The 25,602-nt window shown below is 36.0% G+C and overlaps 3 protein-coding genes across 17 annotated transcripts in view; 2 read left to right on the top strand and 1 right to left on the bottom strand.

The window, feature by feature from the left end:
- Positions 1-14,067, top strand: part of LOC105252903 — a 179,950-nt gene extending 165,883 nt beyond the window's left edge. For 13 of the 14 annotated variants that reach the window (XM_025414646.1, XM_025414657.1, XM_025414652.1 and 10 more), the window contains one exon: positions 10,747-14,067. In XM_025414646.1, coding sequence (XP_025270431.1) covers positions 10,747-12,222 — 1,476 coding nt within the window. In that variant the 3' untranslated portion in view covers positions 12,223-14,067. Of the gene's footprint in view, positions 1-1,303; positions 1,357-10,746 lie in introns of all 14 variants that reach the window. The other variant, XM_025414659.1, reaches the window with a different exon arrangement.
- Positions 14,068-16,659: 2,592 nt separating this feature from the next.
- Positions 16,660-18,156, bottom strand: LOC105252904 (28S ribosomal protein S22, mitochondrial). Its single transcript, XM_011260558.2, has 3 exons — positions 17,921-18,156; positions 17,341-17,822; positions 16,660-17,193 (listed from the first exon to the last, which is right to left on the bottom strand). The coding sequence occupies exons 1-3, from the start codon at positions 18,012-18,014 to the stop codon at positions 16,687-16,689; spliced, it is 1,083 nt and encodes a 360-aa protein (XP_011258860.1). The 5' UTR covers positions 18,015-18,156; the 3' UTR covers positions 16,660-16,686.
- Positions 18,157-19,512: 1,356 nt separating this feature from the next.
- LOC105252905 (protein RRP5 homolog) lies at positions 19,513-25,069 on the top strand. Of its 2 annotated transcripts, none has more exons than XM_025414625.1 (6): positions 19,513-19,531; positions 20,209-20,265; positions 20,536-21,097; positions 21,168-24,419; positions 24,519-24,684; positions 24,764-25,069. In XM_025414625.1, the coding sequence occupies exons 2-6, from the start codon at positions 20,209-20,211 to the stop codon at positions 24,927-24,929; spliced, it is 4,203 nt and encodes a 1,400-aa protein (XP_025270410.1). In that variant the 5' UTR covers positions 19,513-19,531; the 3' UTR covers positions 24,930-25,069. The 2 variants fall into 2 exon arrangements, with proteins under 2 accessions (XP_025270410.1, XP_011258861.2); XM_011260559.3 differs by lacking the exon at positions 19,513-19,531 and adding an exon at positions 19,809-20,032.
- Positions 25,070-25,602: the final 533 nt, after the last annotated feature.

Here is a 25,602-nt window from a genome sequence, read left to right as displayed (position 1 = left end):
CGAAAATAAAAAGTCGCATACTTGGACATGATGATGGCTCTCTATCTCTTTCTCTCTTTCTCTCTCTCTTTTTCTGTCTCTTTCTCTTTCTTTTTTTTTCTTTCTTTCTTTCCTTCGCGAACTCTATCTCCTTCCTTTTTTTAAAGTTTCATCGTTTTTTTAATATCTTTTTTTGAACCGACAATGCAGCATCGCAACGGAAGTGTTCCGGAAATAAAAAATGCAATTCTCCTGCAACTTGTGTTTCTCTCTCTCTCTCTCTCTCTCTCTCTCTCTCTCTCTCTCTCTCACTTTCTCTCTCTCTTTCTCTTTCTCTCTCTCTCTCTCTTTCTCTCTTTCTCTTTCTGTGATATGGATCCTTCCACCCTTATTATCCATAAAACCAATATTTTCAATGTTTGCTGTGCCCCGATAGTATAGATATTTTTTATACATTTAGCGCATGGTGTGACAAAACATTCGTAGCCGTCGATGCTTATCGTTCATGAATTATCGGAAGAATCGAATCGCTCGGATCGGCTGTCTCGAGCTTCTCTTCCTTCCCCCTCACTATCTCTGTCTTTCTCTCATCGTCATTCATTCGTTTCGAGAGCGATTCGAAGATTGCTTAAAGAGTGGCAATGCAACGTTTGGCTAAACGTCGCGTTGCTTTAATTATCTTCAGAATTATATCAAATACTGCTTACTATTCCTTACTATTTATATAAAGCGATCTCGCATCTTGCGTCTTGCATTTCACTACACAGGTGATTTTCATTGATAACAAGACGAGAATATACAAAAGCTATCATTCGCGAAATCGCGCAAGATGCGAAGAGCTATAAAATCGCCTAAAGTGATATAGAGCGCAGATCGCTTTTACAATCCTCGTCTTCGACGACGCTGATCACGATGTTTTGTCAGATCATTCATAAGTGTTAGTTGTGATTCAACGACGGAAATTTGCATCGCGACGAGAGTCTTCCCTTTTTTTTCCTTTTTTTTTTTCTCGTAATTCGTATCACAACCGGCTGTTTGATCGGCAACGCCGATCAAACTCGATGTTGCCGAAGCGAATCAGACGCGTGTTTAATAATACGTACGTAGCGAAAAGAGATACTGCTTTGAAGATCTCTCTTTTCGCATTGGTTTTGCAAAAATCGCGTGCGACACGGGTTATGCAAGCTATTATACATACGAAAGCTATATATAGAAAAATCAAAATAGAAAAAAAGAAATAGAAGGAAAAATGAAAAAAAAAACAAATATAAAAAAGAAACAGATTACAGCTTAACAGATAGTGAAAATAATATTAATTTTTTAGTATGGCTGGAAGTGGAGTACTAACTTCAAGGAGGCCATACAGACCAGTCACGAGTAAATTTTTACTTATTCATACTTATATAAATTATTATAATTATTATTACTATTATATATATAAAACCGTTTATTATTCTATTATTATTATTATCATTATGTCATTATTATTATTATTATTCTGTACTGTTTTATATACATATACACGAATATATATTATACATACACTACATGCATATATACATATACATATATATATATATATATATATATATATATATACACACATATACATATACATATACATGCACACAAATGTATCAAACACGAATATTTATATATTCATATACTTTTCTATCAATATGTCTGCAGCACAATTATCATGTTACTGATAATTGTTATTCTTTTATTGCTTCGGAGAATTCCGCCAAATTTCATTTTTCTTATCATTATGTTAAAAAATGTAAAGGTAGAAATTTTAAAATATAAAAATAGAAATTTCTCTATCATAAATTCTGCAATTTATTTTTTCTTTGCGTATCCCACGCTTATAGATTGTGTAAAATAATTTGCATATTATATGACACATAAATTTATAAAGTAGATACATGTTTGTACTTGAATTTTCTGTATAAAATATAGATTATTAATGATAAAATAAGAGTATTGAAGAAAAATGGGAAATTTATTCTCATGTAATAAATATAAATAAAATAATACATTTTCCAAATCATAAAATTAAACATTTTTGACAGTTTAGCGAAATTCTTCGGAGTAAATCTAGTGAATCTATTCTTCTGTCACTACATGTGCTACAGTCATATTTGACTCATATTCTACCTCAAACTCCGTCTTGATACATGCTTGTTCTGAGAAGAATTTTATTCTTATTCCTCTCAGTTTTTGTATAGTCGCGTTCTTTTTATCATTATATGTTATGAAAAAAAATTATTATAAAAAGCTACAAATACTTTCCCTTTTCTCAAGTCTAAGACTGATTGGGAATATCGGAAAGTGTACAGACAATTATTGATTGCTAGCATTTTTCTATTAGATGTTTAAAGATCGAAATATGTTTGTAGATGAAATAAAAATGTTGAAATGTGCAGTAGATATGAGCAGTTTTAAACATCTAGTAAAGGATCGTTTTTATAATGATTATAATAAATTATGTCGATATTACATTACACTTTTTCCTATTATCGCTATTTATTAATAATTTCACGCAGATAATAAAGTTTTTCATCATTTATGTACATATTTCACATACGTATAAAATTCTACAAAGTTATAATCTATAAGATTTTACAGCAAACAATTTTTAGAGATGCTTTAAAAATTGTTTGCCTACTTATGATATAACAATAACATACAATAATATTTTTATGACAATAATACCAATAATATGCGTTTGATATATTATAAAATTTCTACATAAAATATTAATTAATTAAATTTAAAAATAAATGGCAAATTTTGGCTCGCGTTTTTAAGAAAATAATGATGCCAAAATCAATACGTCATCAGGGTCACAGGTGTCTTTAAAATATTTACATCTGTTGTTATTTCATGCAAAGTGCAAGATGCTTGTAATATGTCAACAGCAACTCGAGAAATAAATACAATATTATATAAATTGACATTTAAAAATCAGAAATGCCAGCTTATATTTTCTAACGTAACGAAAGTGCTTAATATTTTAGAAACTGCCATTTTCTGGTTTGCTTATATCTACTGCACGTTTTTCATGAAGCACATTGAAACGAGAATCAAAGGCGCAAGGAACGCTGCGCGATTTCTCATTTCTGTCCTGAAATTATTTTGCACTTTATTGATTCCCTATAGCTTGACACACTATTCTGCTTGAGATCGTTCCGAATATTTTGCTACATATTAATGCCTGTGATACGACGAAAAAGCCTTCGTGCGGGCTTCCGCGTTTACAGATTCGTATCAAATTTTCGCGAGAAGACACGTATGTGATACATATATCTCAATCATAGACAGACACGTACATATATACATCTGTACAGTCCTGAACATCATACGCGTTGGCTAGTGTCACTTGGCCAATTCAAAAGACAAGCGAACCTTCATTAAGATTCTGCTGTGCTACGTGCTATACGTCTTTGATTTTAGCGCTCTCACTTGGCCTTTTTCGCAAAATATACATATTTATCGATTAATATATATACATATATATATTATATATATACAATATTTTTTTATATATACACATGTTTCTTCCTCTTGGTTTCTCTCGAGCATCCGCGCGAGTACTTCCGAGCTAGCCTTATCGAGACGCCCTTGCCGATTCGAAAGACGAAAGACGAAGAAAAGCGAGCGCTTTCGTTTATCGAACATCGGCGAGTATCGAGGATTGTTTCGCAACGTCAGTGATGTAGGAGATTGATTCATTTTTAATATTTATTTCTCTCAGAATTTTTTAAAACAATTTTTTAAGTGATTGTTTCACCAAAAATTTTGTAACCCTGGAGAATTCTCTCTTAATATCTGTTAATTTTAAAAAGCAAGTCAAAAATCATCTTTTATTTTTCTAAACTTGAATTTATGTAAGAATAAACACTGAAATTCTTTATAAGATTTTTATTGATATAACAATTTAAAAAAATATAACAATATGATAATATAATATAATATAATAATTTTAAGATAGTTGAATTCAATTTAATCTTCAATATTTGACTTGAGTGTAAAAAGTTAAGGGATATCCAAGAAGATGTTTAAAAGATATTTCATAACTTGAATGAGAAAACATCTGTTTCAAATCTTTTTTTAAACTTTGGATTTTTCTGAAGTATAATTTTCTGAAGTATAAGTTTATGTCTCATGTTTATCCCGTCAAAATAAATATGTGGAAATCGGCGCACTTCCGCGACAGAAGATTGCACATCTGTTGTACACATCGAGGATCGATCTGTACACCAGATCTCGTTTAAATTTTAAGACGTATTTTCGATTTCGATTGCCGATGATGCGAAACAGTCGACGATGCGACGTAAAACGCGAGAGTAGAAACGACCCAATATCGTCAGACACACTCGCTCCAATCCATTTCTTATAGTAAGGTTTCATCCCTTGCCCATCACTCGTCTTCTAACATCATCTTCGACATTTTTCAAGGTTTATACTAGATTTTCCGTGACATATATCACAAACGCGCGCAAATGCAATTCATAGAGATTCTTCTCCTGTATTGGTGTGTTAATTTTTTTTCCTTCCCCTCTCTTTCTGTCTCTTTCTCTCTCCATCTCTGTCTCTGTTTCTCTCTTTCTCTCTATCTTTCTCTCTTTCTCTATATATCACCTCATCATATCCGTCACTCTTCACGAAACTACGAAAGATCACTCAACGCACGTCTTTATACTTTTTTGTGTACTTCATCTGATGGATCCTTTTCGCGTGTCTTCGCAGCTGAACCGAATCGGAAGCTCGAATTACTGTCGTTCGATAGCGTATCTATTTGTAAATATATATATATATATATATATATATATATATATAATTTTCAATAGTATTAATCATTCAGTGAAACGTTTCGGTCACGATGCCGCCTCGTCATCACGAAAAGCGCGTCTGCATCTGTGTGTATGTGTGCGACATACACAAATGGAATAAAGTCGCAAATTGCAATAACTGCATGATCTTCTTAGGCAAAAGTAATACAAGAATATAATGTTAATGGGATTATCGAACAAACGATATTTTCACATATTATAATATTATTTTAATCACATATAAAAAATTACTAATTCTGAGTTTTTAATTACAAGAGAATTTATGCGCAAAAATGAAGATTAGATAAAATAGGAAATAGTACGCGATAAATATATTATTTTTGTAAAGTTTAATATGTGAATTTAATTTGAAAACAGTTTTATTATATGAGATTTTGTAACAGTTTTATTATATGGGATTTTATATCGAAAAGGAATATTATTAGTAACTTTATTCCACTTGAAACTAATCATATATACATTATATACATCATATATTCGGTTATCATTATATACATCATATATTCGGTTATTCTCTTTATCGTTTTATTCTCTTTGTTAATCATAGTTTGCCGATTACAAAAATGATAAATTATATTCAAATTGTTATAATATAATTTAATGTCTTTTATTGAGATGGAAATATATATTCTAGATTGATAGACAAAATACTTTACTTTTTCGCCATATAATATAAGGAAATGTATATAAATTATAATCAATTTATTTAATTGTCACTCTTCAATTCTTAATTGTGTTCACTGCATTATTATAACACTTATTTGACTATATTCATATATTTATAAATATCGCAAATATTCCCTCATGTTTGCGCACGTATGCAAAGAAAGCGAGTGGAAACAAATCGGAACTTGTCAAATTCTCTTTACGTCACTATTTTTAAAAACGATATTTAAATTCTTAAAATTAATCATTCGCGATTCGACAAGATTTAACAGAAGATATAATTTACGAAAGAATTCAAGGTATTTCGATTGTGAAATCTTCCAAATAATACAAAGAATTGAAAGGAAAGAATTATGAATGAATTGAAAGACTTTAAAAGAATTGAATTTAAATCTGGATTTTCAAATATCTTTTAAAATCCCTTCTCTTTCTGAATTTGTCGTATTGTTTGAAAATTTATAAATGGGAAAATTGTGTGGTGAAAATTTTTTGATAAAGTCACCGTTATCTGAAAAGAATTTTTAAAATTGTTCGGGAGAGACGAAAAATTGAAAAGGGATATCGAAAAAAATGGAGATATCTCGCGCGTCCTTTTAATATCACTCGAAAAAAAGATGAATTTGATGAATGTCGATTGAGATCTTTACGAATGCGATCGCAATTAAAAGCACAATGACGAGGCTGTAAAGCACACGAGTATCTCGGAACTGAAACAATTAGTATCATTCTTTGATTCAAAGACGAAGAAAATAATACGTAATATTAGCAAAATATATTAGCTTGGAAACAAGAAAAATATTGATTGTTCCAGTTTCGAAATATCGGATTATATCTCGCGAAAACTATCGACACTATTGCAACATTATGCACCGAGTGGCCGTAAATCCGCGTGTGTGTATAATGTGGAAATTTGCAATCAAATTTTTGATCGAATTGATCATGATTGAATTATGATAAATTAAAAATTAAAAGCAAACTAAACTTTTAAATAAACGAATAATAAAGCTTGTTTCTTAACGCGGAGAATTTATTTAAAGAAAATTATAATTATCATTTCAATTAATTCTCTCTGCCCCTAATAAAAGAAACTTTTATTAAAGATAGAGAATTAATTAAAAAAGATAGAGAATTAATTAAAAAATTTCCGTAAGTTCGTGAATTTGCGGTCTGTCCCTGTCTAATATACGACGTGTAGTAATCTCGAGAAATTTAATTAACTCTTCACCTTTATGATTTTTATTTGAACTTATATCTGGTTTTCTATATTATATCGTACTTAGTATGTGTTCTCCTGTCATCAGGTCGCCATCACGTAATTACCTCCTTCGATTTCAATCCGACATCGATCGAATATTAACATCTCATGTTCGATATGCCCTCCATTCGAGATACATCTTTTTTCCATCATCAATCTCACTTTGCTCTTTCTATGTTTTTCACTCTGTCTCTCTTTCTCTCACTCTTTCTATTGTGTATATGTATATTTACCCCAATATCGAAGACACACATTGATCAATATATATATGTATTATACGTATATACGTTCCTCTTCTCTTTCTCTTCCTTCCCCTTTTCTACCTCTGATCTGTCTTTCTTTCTCTTTCTCTGTCTTTCTCTCTCTCTCTTTCTCTTTCTATATATCTCTCTCTCTATCTATCTATATGAGTCTGAGTCCGTACTATACTTATATTGCCTTACTATAAGGATTGGACTGAAGGTTCTCTCTGTGTACTTTTTGACTGATATTTTTTTTCTTTCTCGTATTTATAATATGTACATATCATTTTGTACATTGTTTCCGTTTTCTTGTATTGGATTTTCTTTTATTAGACCAATATTAATTAGGCACGTTCTATACATACGTGTAGCATGCCGGCATGTATATGTGTGCATGTTATATATACATAAATTATGTACATATATATATATGTATATATGTATATATATGTATGTATGTATGTATGTATGTATATCTGTATGTATATATGTATGTATCTATGTATGTATGTATGTATGTATGTATGTATGTATGTATGTATGTATGTATGTATGTATGTATGTATGTATGTATGTATGTATGTATGTATGTATGTACGTACGTACGTATGTATCTGTATGTGTGTATTCTTGCGCGTAAACACGCATGCAGTTTTCTACTGAGAGAAAGCATCCCCACCGCGTTTTCTTTCTTTTTTTTTACCCACGCCTTCAAAGTGCATGTTATTATTATATTTTGCGTGGGGTCTTCCGTTACTTTGAAAACCCAAAAGGGGTCGGCGTCATTTGTGCGGGCATCGACGAGCGTACTCGTTTACACTAATTCGTAAACCGACAAATCGGTAAGAAAACGATTTTATTCCTCTCTATGTAATTGCGTTATATACATTTTGGTGCACCTCGATCATTGGCATGGGCACAATAATCTCCATCTTTTATATTTTATTATAAATGAAACGATTTATATTAAACATGATGGATCACATATACATAAAGTGATCGCTTTTTGTACGAATGTGGCGATATTTTGTCGGAAATTGGAAATAATACTTCGCGTCGACGAAAGTGAGATGCGAATAATTTTTTAATTGATTAGAGGTCGAAAAATTTGGATAAATTCACTCCTCCAAGAATGCGAAATAACAAAATCATTACTTCCAGATAATATTGAACTCTGTTGAAATCTGTTTCAAAACAAAATATTAAAATTCAAAAATTGCCACAGGAAATATGCCATTGAATTAAATTCCAGTAGAAAAATAAAAATTTCAATTTTTCAACAAAAATATCGCCGTGTTCACCAAACGCTCCAATAAACTCCGAACACCGTGTATGCACTTTCTAATTCATCTATCTGAATATCATAAAAAAATATGACGACTTTTTTGCATTTTTCATGATGATCATATCGTTTCTATCTATTCTACAAGAATAGAATATTTCTCAATTAGTTGCAAATTTACTGCGATACAAATTACAATAGACTCTCGCATGCTCGAAATTCTTACAAGGTCTAGCGCATTTAAAATTTAAATCGCGATTATTTTTCGCGCTGCAGGATGATCGACGTAAGATCTTTAAATTCGGAATGACGAGTCGATGCCCGAGCGATGCGTCATGCGTTCTCCATTGCTTTTTCGCATGCAAATTCGCGAGACTAGATGTCGATCACAAACGACACGCGAATATCATATGTAATGTAAATGAAAGATCGATTGTGGGATAAAATAATTCCGACTATTATAAATGAATATTATAATATATTATAATAATCTCTCTCTTTACGATATCAAGAATAATTAATAATATATATATATGTATATGTACATAAAAAATATCGATATAAATTAATTCTTCAAGTTTATAAAAATCATCAAATGAATAAAGATATTATTTTCAACAATTATAGAAAATTGTAAAGAAATCTCGCGTTGTCGTGTACCACTTTTACGACGCTTCTCGGGCAGCGCGTTGTCCGAAAAGCATCATAAAAGGTCGTTTTCAAAAAGATTTTTCTAATCTTTCAAACAGCTTTTCAGATGTGTTTTGGATGCTTTTGCGCTCTTGCAATTTACCCTGATTTATCGCGCCTTCGCGTGCAAACGTTCGCGAAAACGACGACTTTGCGAAGCGAAAAAAATCGAGGAGAGCGACAAGGAATTTTTTTTTCTTCCACGCGCGGTCCACAATATGACCTCTGACCTCGAATTTTTGATTTTTGGTTTCTCTGTTTTTTTTTTTAAGTTGACTAATACCGGACAGCAATCGATGCCAAATGTAAAAGAGCCCCAAACGAGTACTGACTTGTAACACGCACAACGCACGCACAAAACGTATAACTGACCGCAGGTAACTATCTAACGGAATTAATCATATTTATGTATTATGTCTTACGATTGTGTGCCTTTTTTTTTCGTTCACTTATTACGATTCACGACTCATCATTGCGCTCTCTCTTTTTCTCTCTCTCTCTCTCTCTCTCTTTTTCTCGCTCTTTCTCTCTCTCTCTCTTTCTCTCCTTCTCTCTCTCTTTCTCTCTTTCTCGTCCATCTCTCTTTCGTGCCTCTTGTCTTTCACTTTACTTTCTTCATTCATCATATTCTACATTTCCATAATATATGCTCATTCATGCCTATTATCATTCGTCATTGTCTTATTCACGCTTTCCGTTTCATCACAAATCGTCTCTCCTCACCGTACTCTGCATGCATATTATTCGCACATATCACGCACACGCATGACATAGAAGAAGAAAGACGAAGTTTGACTTCGCGATCCTCCGATCGTACGATCATGGCGTGTCGAAATGCGTCCTCCTGCTGATTATTTTCATTTGATTGTCGCTCATTTCTTCGCGCTTGATTAAACGTTTTGCGGTAAAAACAACACAAAACGCAAAGTGTCTTTCTCTCTCTCTCTCTCTTTCTTTCTCTCGAATTGCAAATTTAATTTATTTCAAATTTAAGAATTAAATAAAATTAATAAATTAATCGTTACATTAAAGTATAAAATATATAATTGACACGTGGAAAATTTTAATCGTATAAAATACCTCACAGACAGCCATTGTCAAAGTGGACTTTACACGATCCGTATTTCGAATATCATCTCTGTCTCTTCTTCGCATCTCATCCTCTTCTCAATCTCATTATTCGGATCTTTGCATCGAGACGCCACTTTCTACGATCATCGCTCTCGTTGTCAGAAAAAGCATCCGCAGCGACAGCACACACTAAGTGAATGTATTGCAATAATATGCTGTACGAAATGTACCATATACTTCCGGTATTCGTCTGCACCGTCTTCGTTCTAATGTAAAAATGTATCTCTGTACATACATCAGTCAGGTGTACATACATGATCGATGTGCAATCTTACGAAATTCTCTTTTAACGTTTCCACACACTTATACATCTTTGTGTCTACATGTTTATCATCTCTACACGTGTAAGTATCTGTATATGTATATCGCTGTATACTTTATACACGTTCACTCGCTTGTACCGGTGATGGTCACGGCACTGTAAAGGTACGAGAGCAAGTCCCATGATCGCGTTCAGGATGCTTCTTCTGACAGCTTACCGGCAACGAGAGCGTAAAAAAAAAAGCACGATACTTCTCCGATGAGCATCGAGGAGCGTCGCGCCAGCTTGAGAAGAGAGATCGTCCTCGCGAGGAGACCCTGGCGCGACGTCTCCTCAGAGGTAAATCTGGCCCGACTGTTGATTCGACATATCTGAACGAACAGGCAGCTGCCCCTGTGCCAGCGGAACGCACTGTCGTGGGGTCAGCGAGCGTCCTCGGGGGAGGGAGCCACCCTCACGAGTCACCCGCCGACCCTCAGCAGCGTCCGGAGAACGCACTCGACGCTCTGCTAGATGAACTGCAGACCTTCTCGCGACCTGGCTCCCAAATGGGCCACGTGTCTAGCAGTCTGTCGGTGCACCCGGGTCCGAACGTGCTCCTGGCCGACATCGGCCGCGCTTCCAGCCTACGAGAATCGAGTGTCACGGCAACCACCGGCGGCGGCGGCGGCGGTACCCGCGCGCCCAGTATCAGCGACATCGGTCGAAAGGGCAGCGTGGACTCGTCGAGCGGTACCCTGACCGCGGTGCCCGCCTCCGCCGTCATGGTGGGTCTGCCCGGGATGGCGCCGGGTGCCAGCGGCACTCTGCGTCGCCTACATTCGTATCCGTCGAGCTCGGACACCGACACTTCGCCGCCCATCGCCAGGCTACAGGCGTTGTCGCTGCAGGAGCAACAACCATCGCAGCAGCAGCCCGCAGGAGTACCGATACTGCCGCAGGCTTTCCTACCCGGACAGAAGCCGCCGGTTCCGGAGCGAAACGTCGAGCTACTGCAGCTGGCGAGCGCTAGGAGAGTACCGCCGCCACCGCCGCCACGCACTAGCTCCCGATCACCTCTGGCGAGTCCGACCAGCCCCCAACTGCCACCCAGGAATCATCCGTGCAGTCTGCAGAGCGGCAACGCGACTTTACGTCGACCGGCAACGCGCGGCGGCAAGCCGCCCATGGCCCTACCGCCGGACACTACCGCGACGATTCTGTCCACGACGGAACAGGTCGGCGGGGACCGGTCGGCGCCGTCGAGCGTCGCTGCTCCGATACACAATTCGTCGTCCTCGCAATCCTCCGCGGTGCTGTCGACCAGCAACTCGAGCTCCTGCGAGAGCGTCAACTCGCAGGAAGGTCTCCAGAGCAAGCGCGGCAGGCAGGAGCAATTGGAGCAACGGCATCAGGAACTCCTGAGGAAACAGAAAGCCCTGCAAGAACAGTACGCCAGGTTGCAACAGCTACAAAGAAACGCGGCCGGTCTCACCACTGTACCTCCGGCGCCACCCGATCTCCTCAAGAAAACCGGCTCCGAAAGCAATCTCCTGGCAAAGATGGGTCTCGGTTTAAGCGCCGCGAGTTCTGGATCCCTCACCAGTCTCAGTATCAAGCCGCAGATGGTGTCGCAAGAGACTATCAGCAACGGCCAAAATCAAACGACCAAGATAGAGATCACCAATGGACAGATACTCCCGATGACCTCCGCGGCAACGACGACGACTACGACGACGACCGGCAATCAGATCGTCCCTGTTAGCGTCGCCACCTCCATGACGGTGGTATCGGCTTCGACAACCACCGGCTCGGCCACAACTGTCACCACAACGTCCACTACGACTACCAGCAAGGTTTATGAAACGGACATTCTGTGACCGAGAAGCCGCTCGATGATCGGTTGCTCGACTGTCAAAATCGCCGCTGAAATCGCACTGGCGAGTAGTTAACACAGCCGGCGAGATTGCGAGGCCACTAGATCGCGTGGTCCTTGATCTCTTTAAAAAGTTGCAGTCAAATGAGAGGAACGGAAAAAGCAGGAAGAACGAACGAGAATAGACTGGATGAAGAATATAATGGAAGGAAAACAAGAATTGGTAGAATGAAGTAGATCAAGTGGAAGGCTGACAAAGAGACGCGGACGAAAAGACAAGAGAGAAGAACACAGAGAAGAGATAAGAAGATTATTTCTACAATCTTCGCCATTTACGCGTAACATCTAACTTGCGAAAGTAGAATAAAGCGTAGAAACTTAGCGCGGGACCCGCGTAAGAACATAATATCGCACTAATTACTATGGCTAACGATAGCATTAATAATTGTAAAACGATGCGCGAGGAAAATCTCGATATACGCGGACACGTAAACGGAACGATCAACATTTTTGAAAAAGAGAAGAGAATACGCAGCGTTCACTGGGGTTCATTGAATTTTGCACTTTTACACGAGCATATTCAATGCGCCCAGCTAGATAGATGGGTCATAATCCGAGTGCTCCATCGCACTATCGTCGGACGCGTCGTCTTGCTCTCTCTCTCTCTCTCTCTCTCGCTTGGTCTCTTGAGATCTTTCCCTTCGAATCTCAAAATTGATCCTTGTATACACCTCGTACATATCCGGCATGCTCTTCGTAACACGTTTCTGTGCCAAAATACGAGAAGAACGCGATATGTACTTGCGTACTTTTTTTAAGATTATACACAGCCGTCACCCATAATTAGCCGGCTCTTCGTTCTTTCTTCATCGTAGTAGGGCGAGCGTAAAACACCGTCAAGATTCTACGTAGGCGAATCATCATATAAATATTATACATAATATACAAATACGTATATATTATACATATAAATATATACATACTATATGTACGCGTGCGGACGGGGAGATTTATATAAATATATACACCTAAGTGGAAAAAAATAGATAAATAGTATATGTATACACGAGATATACTGTGCGATCTTCTCTCATGCACATGTGCGCATATACAACACATACGTATACATTCACACGTTGTTAATGCCAAAACGAAACGGCGACGACGATGTCGGCGAAATCACGCGCCTTTCGTACACGATGACGACGGTCCTAACGTGACTTTTATCGTGCTTAGAATAATTGCTACCGTACGTGTGTGTATACACGTATATATACACACACATCCAGCCGCATTTACACATATATAAATACACATATACAGGATGCGTAGCGATATAGGCGATCGACGTTGATTATTCCTCGTTACCGGCAAGGTATTTACGGGTGGCGCTTCAATTACGCGAGAAAAATATTCCGAGGGTATACAAGGAGTCTGCGAAGGGACGTCTCACAAAACGTACAAGACACGGTTGACAGAAAACTTGAGAGATCCAGAAAACAGCAGTCGGATGCAAATGCGAGTATATAGAAGTTTAAACGTCAGTTTACCGTGTAATCCATGTAACATCTGCTAACAAGACGCAGAATATTGAAAAAGAATATTTGCATAATCCCTCTCGCGGTTGAGTTGTATCAACGATATATATATTTCTAAATTAATTCTAAATTAATTCTATTACAAATACTATATTTTCGTTAAGAGTATATCTTATTATTTATAATACGCAGGATTTAGATTTTATATAATCATTAGTAAAAGCGAGATTTAATAAACGTTTCTTGTTTCGGAAACGGAATTAAAAAAGAACAAAAAGTATCAATTTATGGATAATTCATAGGATTCATAGGATTCATAGGATTCAAATTTTAAATATGACTTTGCATATTTAATTTTTAAACTTTAAGTAAATTATAAATGCATACATCCATGTATGTTTGCAATCTAAAGTCTGCAGAATCATAATCATACACGATCCATAAAGATAGAAAATTAATTGATTCTAAAAGAGAAGAGTTAATTCGCATCGATGCAACTGAAGGACGTTTTCTATCTCTCTCTTTCGAAAAACACAGTTAAACAGAATCAAGAGGCAAGACGCGCGCGAAAGACCTGTCGATAAATCTTTTGGCGGCCAAAGAAACGTCGTGCGTTAGAAAGGGAATATTGCTCAATATTTACCAACCCAAATAACGCGGCAGCGCTGCTAAATTTTGCAATTAACGCCGCAACAACGTGCACCTTGCGGATTGGATTACTTGGACACGATTGCACGATTATTAGCTAATTATCACGTTGCGCGTCACAGAAAGGCATCGTCGAGTCGCTTCATCCTTTTCATTTCCACCATTGCGGGCGAAAAATCGAATGTGTTTACGATCAAGTTGGCGGATCGTCGATCCTTTAACGATATTCTCCTTTGTCATTTAGATAAAAACTCAAATAAATTACGATGCGACGAAACTTTTGCGAGAACCTTGCACGTCACTTTGATCGTTTCTCGTAAGCGTGATTCGCACTATTTTATCGCAGCTTATTGCACAAAAGGCACTCGTCGTCGCGCCTTCCAAACGAAAATCATAAGTGTCCAAGATGCGAAACGTCTGAAATGTCTGTAAGTAAAATTACAGACGCGTCTTTCAGATGTCCTTTGGACTTTTAGCGTCGTCGATTGGATTATCGGTGCTCGATGCAGTGCGTATACCATGCTTCGAAGGGCCTAACAGCTGACACATTCGCGTATTTATTTTGTATGCTTCATCCTTCCATTTCGTTAGAGCAGATGTTCACCGAAATTTTCGTCGTAATCCTCGGATGCGTTTGCGGACTTTTAATTTTAATTCGATGGCGTATGGATTCTTCTGGAACGAGAATCGACTTTCTGTATTTGTGTTATTCTCTCTCTCGTAGATTACGAAAAATTCCTCTCGCGTGTTATATTAGTGTCGAGAAGAAAATTAATTAAAAAGTATTAATATGTTGTTAGGAATTTAGAAATTATGCATGCTTTACTGTATGACATTGTCTCCATACGGAATCGCAAGTGTCGCTAAAATTGCGACGGAATAAGATTAAGAATTGAAAAATATGGACATAAGAATATTTTACGTATTAAGTACATATGTTTTAATCCTATAATTTACTACTATAATTTAGTAATGAACGATATAGATAAATTTATATAATCATGGGATTAATATTTATTTCATGATAAGCGAGACAGATTGTCGCTTACGACGCGGTGAAATAAACGCATCCGGGGGATTTGAACGCACAGTTTGCGGCGAGATGTATAAAGACTTTATTTATTTTCCACTGTCACACAAGCATACGTCTTTATAGGAAAATTATAATTACAATAAGAGCACATACATTAAAGATAAGGCGAACGATAAGGAGCATTTGCTTGCGAGGGCTTATCAAGTATTAACACAACGCGAGATCCCAGCGGGAAGAAGAAGAGAAAAAAAAAGGATTTCCTTTTCTCGTTTTTTTTTTTCAATTTTATTTCTATCTTTCAGATTTGTATATTGTTCCGCGCGCGCTTATTGTAGGTACTTACGCCACAATTATATATTGCATTTACGAAAGCTACTTTAAACAGTGCATTTTCGTTCGCGGCGATACACCTGAGTGTATCGCAATAGTATTAGAATATTATATTTGTTATCGAGGGATATACGTTTAATGCACGCACGCACGCGTGAGCTAAGTATAATCAATTTTTAGGTCCCCCATCCCGCCCTTTCCTCCCTTCTAATCGTAAACGAGGCGTTTCGGATCGAAGATGCGCGCTATCGATCCGCGCGAATCAAGCGCGGACCATTCGTGATCGATTTGCGTTTTTTTTTATCCTTCGTTTTCTCTCCCATAACGCGATTAGCGAGAATCATTAGTGTAATGTTTTCTGATGATCCTGTACGCCAAATCGAATTGACTTGTTACATTTGTAAATGTTTGTAAGTACCGTACGTATAATAAAATAATCGAGTAATAATCATCGAATTATCCTGACGATCACCGTTTATCTCTGTTATCCATCGATTAATTCAACCTTACAAACAACGAATAAAAAGTAAATCATAATATACCGTGTAATACAGTCCCACTCTTCTTCTATAGGGTATTCTAAAGGGAACAGCGTAGCGAATTTTTTTTCTTAATAAAGATTAAAACTGGATATAAGTAAACGACTTTCGATATTAGATTGTCTTCTCTTATTAAAAGCCTTTGTAATTTGTTATCGATTTAATTTACAAGCATCTTTAATCTTCTCATCTTTAAACAAGCTACATTATTTTCATTAATAAAATTTATTGTTTTTAAACACATTGCTAGGTAGTTTATTTTTCGAGAAAAATTATATCATCAGGATATTTCGAATAAACGAATTCTTATATTATTACATAGATAGAATTACAAAGATAATTATACAGTTCTAGATTTTTTTATTGATTTATATTTACATTTATTGATTTATATTTACCTTTTCAGTTTCTGAATTCAGGTTCTGAATACTATGTTCTTGTTCTTGTTCTTGTTTAATATCTTCCTGTACGATTTGATGGACTTGTTGCAATTCTTTATATGATTGCAAAAGTTTCTCAACTATACTTTTCTCTTCGAGGTGCGCATAGTGCATGATAAATTCTACATTGTCCCTAACATTGCACTTCTCGATCACTGATTTCATCGAGGGATAAATCAAATGAACGAGACGAATCAGTATCGCGGCGTGTTCAATCCGTCCAGTCTCAATCATCTCGCACAGTAAGTTGTCGATATTTCTCGTCCACGCTAGATGAAATACCATCGGTCCGAAATGACGCGTAGATCTTAAAATATCGAAATGTTTCTCTCTGTTTATATGTTCGTAGACTTCTCGGGTGACTGCTTGATAATCCGGATCGTCTGGCTCAAATTGCACGCACGCTCTATCTAATATGAATATATATTCGTTGCGATCTAATAAGTCCTGTAAAGAAAATTGGAATATTAATAACAATAGTATTTGAGAGTTTTTCTTTTTCTTTTAAAGTTATTCTTAAACATATAAATGTCAGCAAACGTAATATTACAATGAAGCTTCATTATAGTGTCATGTTTGCTGACATTTTCTTACTTTCAAATATTCAGCTTCAAACATTTTTGGTTTTTCTATCTCCCTTGCTGGTTTTGGAAAATAAATTTGTATAATCCTATCTCGCTCTTGCCAAGTGGCATGCCTCAATGTGCCCTCGGGTTCTCTAACCACTATAGGTCTTTCCTTGTCATTAAGATCATATGTGATATCAGTAAAAACATATTTAGCAGTATCATGACCCTTTAATGCAGGATCTTCGCATAACAGCACAGATGGGTCTACTCTTTTCTTCACCACTGGTGGCATTTGCAAATATTTATGTGCTCTACGCTTTGCTGCTTCTGTAGCTTCCTGAAGTTCCTCGTCTGTTAAAAATTTATACTCTGGTGCTTTGAGTCTGTGTCCATCTTTGCGAGTTCTGAAGATTTTTGCATAATCTACTGTTGTCAATCTTTTGAGATACGACTGAACATTTCTATTAAAGAAATATGGTGCAGGATTTCTTTCTTCTAGACCTATATCTATGAAAATTATATGCAAAAATATTTGATAAATATATATTAATTCGCTTTAAAAAAAAGCAAAGAAACTTGGATACTTCTATCAACAATAATAATACCTGTTTCAACGCTTGTTGACGCAAAACTACGGCAATTGGAAATTGTACAAGCATACGTATGCCGCAGAAAGTTGTTTATACGATACGAAAGCATGATGATCCACTCAATAAATTACAAATACTATAATATAATCCATATACAAAATTTAACCTCTCGCCTCTCGCTTGTTGCTCTTCTTCTTCTTCTTTTTCTGTTAATGGCACCGGGCAATTTAAACGCTTGTTGCTCGATTTTGAAGCAATTTAAACTAGTTCGCTATAAAGATTCATGTGTCATACGATAAAATTTGTCAGACGTCTGATTGGTTGTCGGATAGAAACTTCCTAGGTTATTCTAGTTTTTTACAATTGTAGCCAATCAGATTGTACGACGAGACTTGTCATGTGATAAATGAAAATTTACCCTTAAGGTGCAATTTCATTGACGCTACTTTTTAGCGTCAATGTAATTGCACCTTAACAGTTGGCAGCCCTACGAGATAGGCTGTGCAGCACTGCGCGTACATAAAATAAATTTGAAATCGCTTCTAGCCTAACCATCTTCACGCGATCGACTTTATTTGAATTGCACGGCATCGCATCGAATTATGATGCGGCGCCGATTTATTCGTACGTAATTCGGGACATCGCGATGCTGTATAAGCGTCGATTGAGCACGAATTGTCTCGCAAATATGATAAATCACATCTACTCACCGTTCACCGGCTGTTCCACAGGCCGCTCCACTCGCTCGCCTCGGGACGTCCCATTCCGATCTTGATGCACACGATATCATCAACGCGAACGCGCGACACTTTATTCGGCACTCCCGATATTCGCTCGCATCCGATAATCATCATCAAGGGCGCAAATAACGCGACGCGACTTCGCTCCATCTTCACGATGACGCCATCACTGAATATCGTCAAAAATCGCTGTCGCGCGTTTCCATCGACACACTATGAAAGTCGCGCGATCATCCTTGGACACTTTCGACGCTCGTTCACTCGCGATATTCGTTTAAAAACGGTTAAAAGACGCGAAAAATGCGGACGTTCGACGATCCATGTAACTGCGTATGACTCCGAGTCATGTATGACGCGTATGACGTAGCTATGACGCGTATGACGTAGCAGTCACGCGCCAAGATGGCGGCCGAACCAGTGCGCATTCGTTTCTGCGCACTGGTTCGGCCGCCATCTTGGCGCGTGACTGCTACGTCATACGCGTCATAGCTACGTCATACGCGTCATACATGACTCGGAGTCATACGCAGTTACACGGATCGTCGAACGTCCGCATTTTTCGCGTCTTTTAACCGTTTTTAAACGAATATCGCGAGTGAACGAGCGTCGAAAGTGTCCAAGGATGATCGCGCGACTTTCATAGTGTGTCGATGGAAACGCGCGACAGCGATTTTTGACGATATTCAGTGATGGCGTCATCGCGAAGATGGAGCGAAGTCGCGTCGCGTTATTTGCGCCCTTGATGATGATTATCGGATGCGAGCGAATATCGGGAGTGCCGAATAAAGTGTCGCGCGTTCGCGTTGATGATATCGTGTGCATCAAGATCGGAATGGGACGTCCCGAGGCGAGCGAGTGGAGCGGCCTGTGGAACAGCCGGTGAACGGTGAGTAGATGTGATTTATCATATTTGCGAGACAATTCGTGCTCAATCGACGCTTATACAGCATCGCGATGTCCCGAATTACGTTCGAATAAATCGGCGCCGCATCATAATTCGATGCGATGCCGTGCAATTCAAATAAAGTCGATCGCGTGAAGATGGTTAGGCTAGAAGCGATTTCAAATTTATTTTATATACGCGCAGTGCTGCACAGCCTATCTCGTAGGGCTGCCAACTGTTAAGGTGCGGCCTCATTGACGCTAAAAAGTAGCGTCAATGAAAAGGCCGCTTTACACACTGAGAAAGTTGAAACTGTTTGAACTTTATTTTATTGGCGCCAAATCTAGAGAAAGTCTAGTGATTTTAATTTGCCGCTGGTTTCTAGCATCAATGAAATTGCACCTTTAGATCAAAATCGTAGGTCGCCAGATCCACGTGAGAGTCAACGGATACAAATTCAATAAACACGCGACTTCTTATTTTTTTATTGTTATAAATTGCACAGTAAGTATGGGATACAATTGCAATATAAAATATACAATATAACGATTTTTTAAATATACAATTCGTGCGAGCTTTAATAAATTCAATATCTCAACATAAGCTAATATTTAATCAGTATTGTTGTTAACCTAATATTTTTTATCTTATAATATTTAATTAATTATTGTTATTCTTAGATGGAGAGTTTTCCTAGAGGCGGAAAGAAACGCGAAATTAAGAGATCGTCAAATATGGTAAATATATAATTTTATTCTTTTTAATTATTTCTACATATAAAAGTTTAGTTAAATTTATAAAATTTAAAGACATAGCGTTTTTGTTTAAAATTTTTGTTTTCTAGTTATCTATTGTATCAGATATGTATATGTATTTTTTGAACATATACCTGAAATTCTCTATAAAGTATTCATGTATAGATGTTTTTTAAAATTAAATTTTGTACATGTATAGAAATTTATTTGTGTATTCCTAAATCAAATTAATAATATAATATTTTATTTTAGTTGTTTGATGAGCAATCTAAATTGAAGAAGAAACGTAAAACTCGAATAAAAAAAGGAGATAATGTAAGAAATGAGAAAGGAATAAGTCTTATTGCTACTGCAGAACGCTTATCCAATATAACATTACGTGAAGGAATGACAGTACTCGGCCGAATTTCTCGAGTATCAGAGTATGACTTAATTATATCTATACCAGGTGGAATTTTAGGGCATGTAGAAATCACAAATCTAAGCGAATCATATACAAATCTATTGCAAAATATAATCAGCACAAAAGCCATCCAATCAAATGAATTTAAACCTTTGCCAGATTTATATAATCCTGGGGATTATGTAATATGTTATGTTAAGAATATAAATCCCCAAGGAAAATGGTTGTACAACTTATCTTTAGAGCCACAATTAATAAATCAAAATGTACATAATAGTTATCTTGTAAAAAATGCAAAGATAGTTTGTACTATTAAAAGTATAGAAGATCATGGCTATGTAGTTGATACAGGCATAGCTAGTGTTAGAGCATTTCTTGCTACCAAGGATGTTGATAAAGAAAAGAAATATTGTAAGTATAATTTTATATTGAATTAGTATTCTACTTATAAAACAATTTATTAACATTACAAATTATTTAGTTCCAGGTAATCAACTTTTGTGCATAATTAATGAGGTAGAAACTGCAAATTACTCATCTGTCATCAAACTGTCAGCTAAAAGAAAAAAGATTAATAACGTTAGTATACATGATATAGCCTCTTTAGATGTTCTAGCACCAGGAACAAAATTGTCTCTTTGTGTGGCAAAGATACTCTCCAATGGTCTGCAAGTTACATTTGGGAAAAATAATATTGGATACATAAATCAAATTTATCTAGACAATCCTTTGTCCATGTATATAGAAAATATGGAAGTGACTGGTACATTGTTATATATATTACCAACTGTAAAGTTGGCTTACTTTAGTCTACTAACTGACAAATCTGAAAAAGAGAAATTGAGTAAAGGTGATATTATAAAAAAGGCCAAAGTTTTGTACAAGGAATCCAATGGGATAATTTTAAACATATCTGAATCTGGACTCCGTGGATTTGTTTCTTTAGTAAAAACCAATGTATCGTTTGACAAAATCCCGACCGAGTTTAAACAAGGTTCCACACATAAGTGCAGGATACTCGCATATAATTGGATGGAACATCTTTATGTTTGTACAATGGAGGATGAAATTTTAAAACAGAAATACTTTTCATCTTCTGATTTAAACTGTGGTGATATCATTACTGTAACTATTACATCTATTGATAAAGGTAGTGGTTATATGCATGTACAAGCAGGAAATATTTTGGGATTTGTTTCACCGATGCATGTATCTGATAGTGGTTTAAGTGCATTAAATAAAATGAAAATCGGAGATAGCATCGAAGCAAGAGTCTTGGATCTCAAAACTTCTAATGACAATAATGTGAATGTAATATTTACTTTGAAACAGTCGCTAATAAAAAGCAAACTACCAGTTTTACATGATATTCATAAGGCACAATGCGGATTGGAATATCATGGTACAATCACTAAAATAGATAAGAATGGTTTATTGGTGAGATTTTATGGGAATATAAGAGGATGGGTGTCACGCTCTACGTTAAACAGTAAGACACACAATATGAATTGGAATTACTCCATTGGTCAAACTATTACTGTATGCATCGAATCTATTGAAAAGTATGAAATAAAACTAAAGATTGTTACTGAAAAACAGAAACAGCAGACTGAGAATTTTTCGATTGGAGAAATGATTGAAGGAACAGTTATAGAATCGTCCATCAAGGGTGTATACTTAAGAATTCATAGAGGAAATGATGAAAACGTCACAACAGCGTTCTTACCAGCGGGTCATATAGCTCCGTGTATCGAAATTGGCAGTTTATTGGCATCAAAATATAATCCTGGAGATGTAATTTCAGCTTTAGTTTTCGCTACAAAGCCAAGTATAATACTTTCACGTACTTTTGTGACACAAGAACGATATAGGAGCTTTGATTTATTAAAAATAGGTGATTGTATTCCATGTACAATCGCAGATATGTCTCAAGATGGTATGAGAGTTGTCTTACCTATTGAAAATTATTCGAAATTGGGATTTGTATCTTATAAAAATGTCAGCAATTTTGAACTATTGCATGTGAATCAAATATTATTCGTTAAAATCACGGCTATCAATATGCGAGAGAAATATTTAACTCTGACAATGGCGTTGAAAGATGTATGGGATAGTATGTCGGAAAACGAAGTTAAAATGATGACTGCGGTGGATGTTCTGAGTTTATACCTCAACAGATTATCGGAACTAGCGAACAATACGTTTTACAAGAACATTCCGATTTCATCGGCAATTTTGGGTCAAAAGATTACTGGCATTATCGAGAAGATTACTGAACACGGTCTTGTGCTTCGAGTTAATGATTATTTGACCGGTACAGTACGCAAAGATCATTATTCTGGCGAGTTTAAGATTGGGGACAAGGTGTCCGGTACAATCTTATGGAAGAATTATGTCCACGAACTCGTCGATATATCATTATTACCGAGAATAATAAACGGCATTAGTTCGAAGCAAAAATTATTACCGGAACTTCCTACCGGTGTTGCACTAAGAGCCGAGATTTTATTGATTACCAAATGGTTGATACTTCTTCTCATAAAACGCAATGGTTCAGGATATCTGGCAGCATTACCCGTTCGCCGACACATTAATGACGTCTCTCCTGATTTAACGCCTTACACGATTCACGCCAAGATTCGAGTGTATGTTATAATGACGGGAAAGGAGTCTGATATTGTTCCCGTCTGTATGTTAAAGTCTGCATTTGAAACCAAAATCCCAAAGGATGCAACTGCAACTACGAAGAAAAATTTGAAAAGAAAAAAAATACCCGAACAACACAATGTAATAACTTTTACAAATTCATCGGAGCAAAAGAGAACGCCAGAGAAAAAGAGTAAGAAGAAATATGAAATCAAAGAAAAGGAAACTGAAATCGAAGAAGATGAAACCGAAATCAATGAAGAGAAAACTGAAATCAATGAAGAGGAAACCGAAATCAATGAAGAGAATGTAGATAGAATAAAGGATGTAGATGAGTATTCTGAGTTGAGTAAAGATTCATCCGATGAGAGTGAAAAAGAAGAAGATACACCGAATGCGGATAGATTACATATTCAAGAGTGTGGATTTTCCTGGGACGATAAAGCAAACTTAGCTGTTTCTGCCGAAACATCTAGCGATGATGAGGAGGAACCTGAGGAAGAACCTAAGCGAAAAAAGAAGAAATTGAGCGCAGCCGAGCGTCGAGAGCAGGAACGCGAAAAAGAACGCAAGATCCGTCAACGAGAGGAAGCTCTAGCGAGTAATGAAATACCCAATTCGATAGATCAATTTGATAAATTGGTCTTATCCAGCCCCGACAGTTCCTTGGTGTGGTTGCAGTATATGGCATATCATTTGCAAGCCACGGAAATTGATAAAGCGAGAGCGGTCGTGAAACGAGCCATCAAAACGATTAATTTCAGGGAAGAAAACGAACGGTTAAACGTATGGAACGCTTGGCTAAATCTGGAATCTAGATTCGGCACTCTGGAATCTCTGAACGACGTGTTTCGGGAAGCTGTGCAGAACAATGACGCATTTAAAATATATACACACATGTTGACTGTACATGCGGATGCTAGTAGAATGATTGAATTACAAAAATTGGTCGCCACTATAATCGGCAAATTCAAACAGGATCCTGAAACATGGATAAGCTGTGGCGCTGCATTCCTGAAGATTGGTTTGAAAGAAAAATCACGATACATTATGCAACGAGCATTGCAATCATTGCCTGCATCTCAACGTAAGCATATATTGCATATTTAATATTTTATATATTTAATATTTTATTTATTTGTAGAAAAAACATAACTTGTTTTAACTGTTTGCATATTTTTTACAGATGTGAATTTATTAGTAAGATTTGCGAATTTGGAAAACAAACTGGGAGATAAGGAACGAGCACAGACGTTATTCGAAAATATCCTATGCTCTTATCCAAAACGTGTCGATGTATGGTCATGTTACATAGACTGCTTGATAAAATCTAAAAACATTGATATAGCCAGGTATAGATATTTTAATATATTTCAAGCATGAGAAAAGGATATATATCATTTTAATAAATATAATTTTTTGCGTTTACAGGAAAGTATTGGAACGGGCCTGCTTTCAAACACTTCCAGTAAGAAAAATGAAGACTTTATTTACAAAATTTAAAAATTTCGAAGAAAAATATGGTACGCCCGAGACTGTAGCTCGTATAGTACAAATGGCTGCTGATTATGTCGAGAAACAATGTAACAAGGAATAAATATAAAACTTTATCCAAAATTAATATTTGAAAAAGATATTAAGAGAATATAAATATTAAAAAAGTTACAATGAATTGTAATTCTAAACAAAAATTAGAACATAATAGAAGAATATGTATAATTAGTTAAACAATATAATACCAAGAAGTTAAACAATATAATATCAAGAATATGTATAATTAGTTAAACAATATAATATCAAGGCGCAAGTTTGCAAAAATTTTCATGTCTATGTTATTAAGAGAATATAATTTGTAAAGAGGTTGTCAGTACATATATATATATATATATATATATATATATATATATATATATGTTTATATATATTTATATTATAGTTATCGACCTCTTCGCAAAATATATTCTCCTGATAACTGAGACGCTAATTTTTCAGGATATATAAAGACATAATATTACTGCGTTAATAATATTATTACTATTAGCATATCTCTATAATTATTTTATTGTCAGATGTTCGATCATTAAAAAATTCATTATTACTCGCAAACTGCTGTACTTGTTTATCTCTTTTTAAAAGACATGTATTATATTAATTATGAATTATATTATTTACTTCTCTCTCTCTCTCTCGAATTTTTGAGATTATTAAAAAAAATATATATATATATATATATATATATATATATATATGTTATAGATGCAAAAGTGCTT

The sequence above is a fragment of the Camponotus floridanus genome, unplaced genomic scaffold (genome assembly GCF_003227725.1).
Source record: "Camponotus floridanus strain SB8 unplaced genomic scaffold, Cflo_v7.5 scaffold86, whole genome shotgun sequence".
NCBI classification, from domain to species: domain Eukaryota; kingdom Metazoa; phylum Arthropoda; class Insecta; order Hymenoptera; family Formicidae; genus Camponotus; species Camponotus floridanus.
Note: the sequence above shows the minus strand (reverse complement) of the source record. Positions and strands in the feature narration are given on the sequence as shown.

Coding starts and splice junctions, on each gene's coding strand:
- LOC105252905 (XM_025414625.1), top strand. CDS start 20,209: ATGGAGAGTTTTCCTAGAGGCGGAAAGAAACGCGAAATTAAGAGATCG. Junction 21,098..21,167: donor TGATAAAGAAAAGAAATATT/GTAAGTATAATT, acceptor CAAATTATTTAG/TTCCAGGTAATCAACTTTTG. Junction 24,420..24,518: donor ATCATTGCCTGCATCTCAAC/GTAAGCATATAT, acceptor TATTTTTTACAG/ATGTGAATTTATTAGTAAGA.
- LOC105252904 (XM_011260558.2), bottom strand. CDS start 18,014: ATGCTTTCGTATCGTATAAACAACTTTCTGCGGCATACGTATGCTTGT. Junction 17,823..17,920: donor GTCAACAAGCGTTGAAACAG/GTATTATTATTG, acceptor TAATTTTCATAG/ATATAGGTCTAGAAGAAAGA. Junction 17,194..17,340: donor TTGAAGCTGAATATTTGAAA/GTAAGAAAATGT, acceptor TTTTCTTTACAG/GACTTATTAGATCGCAACGA.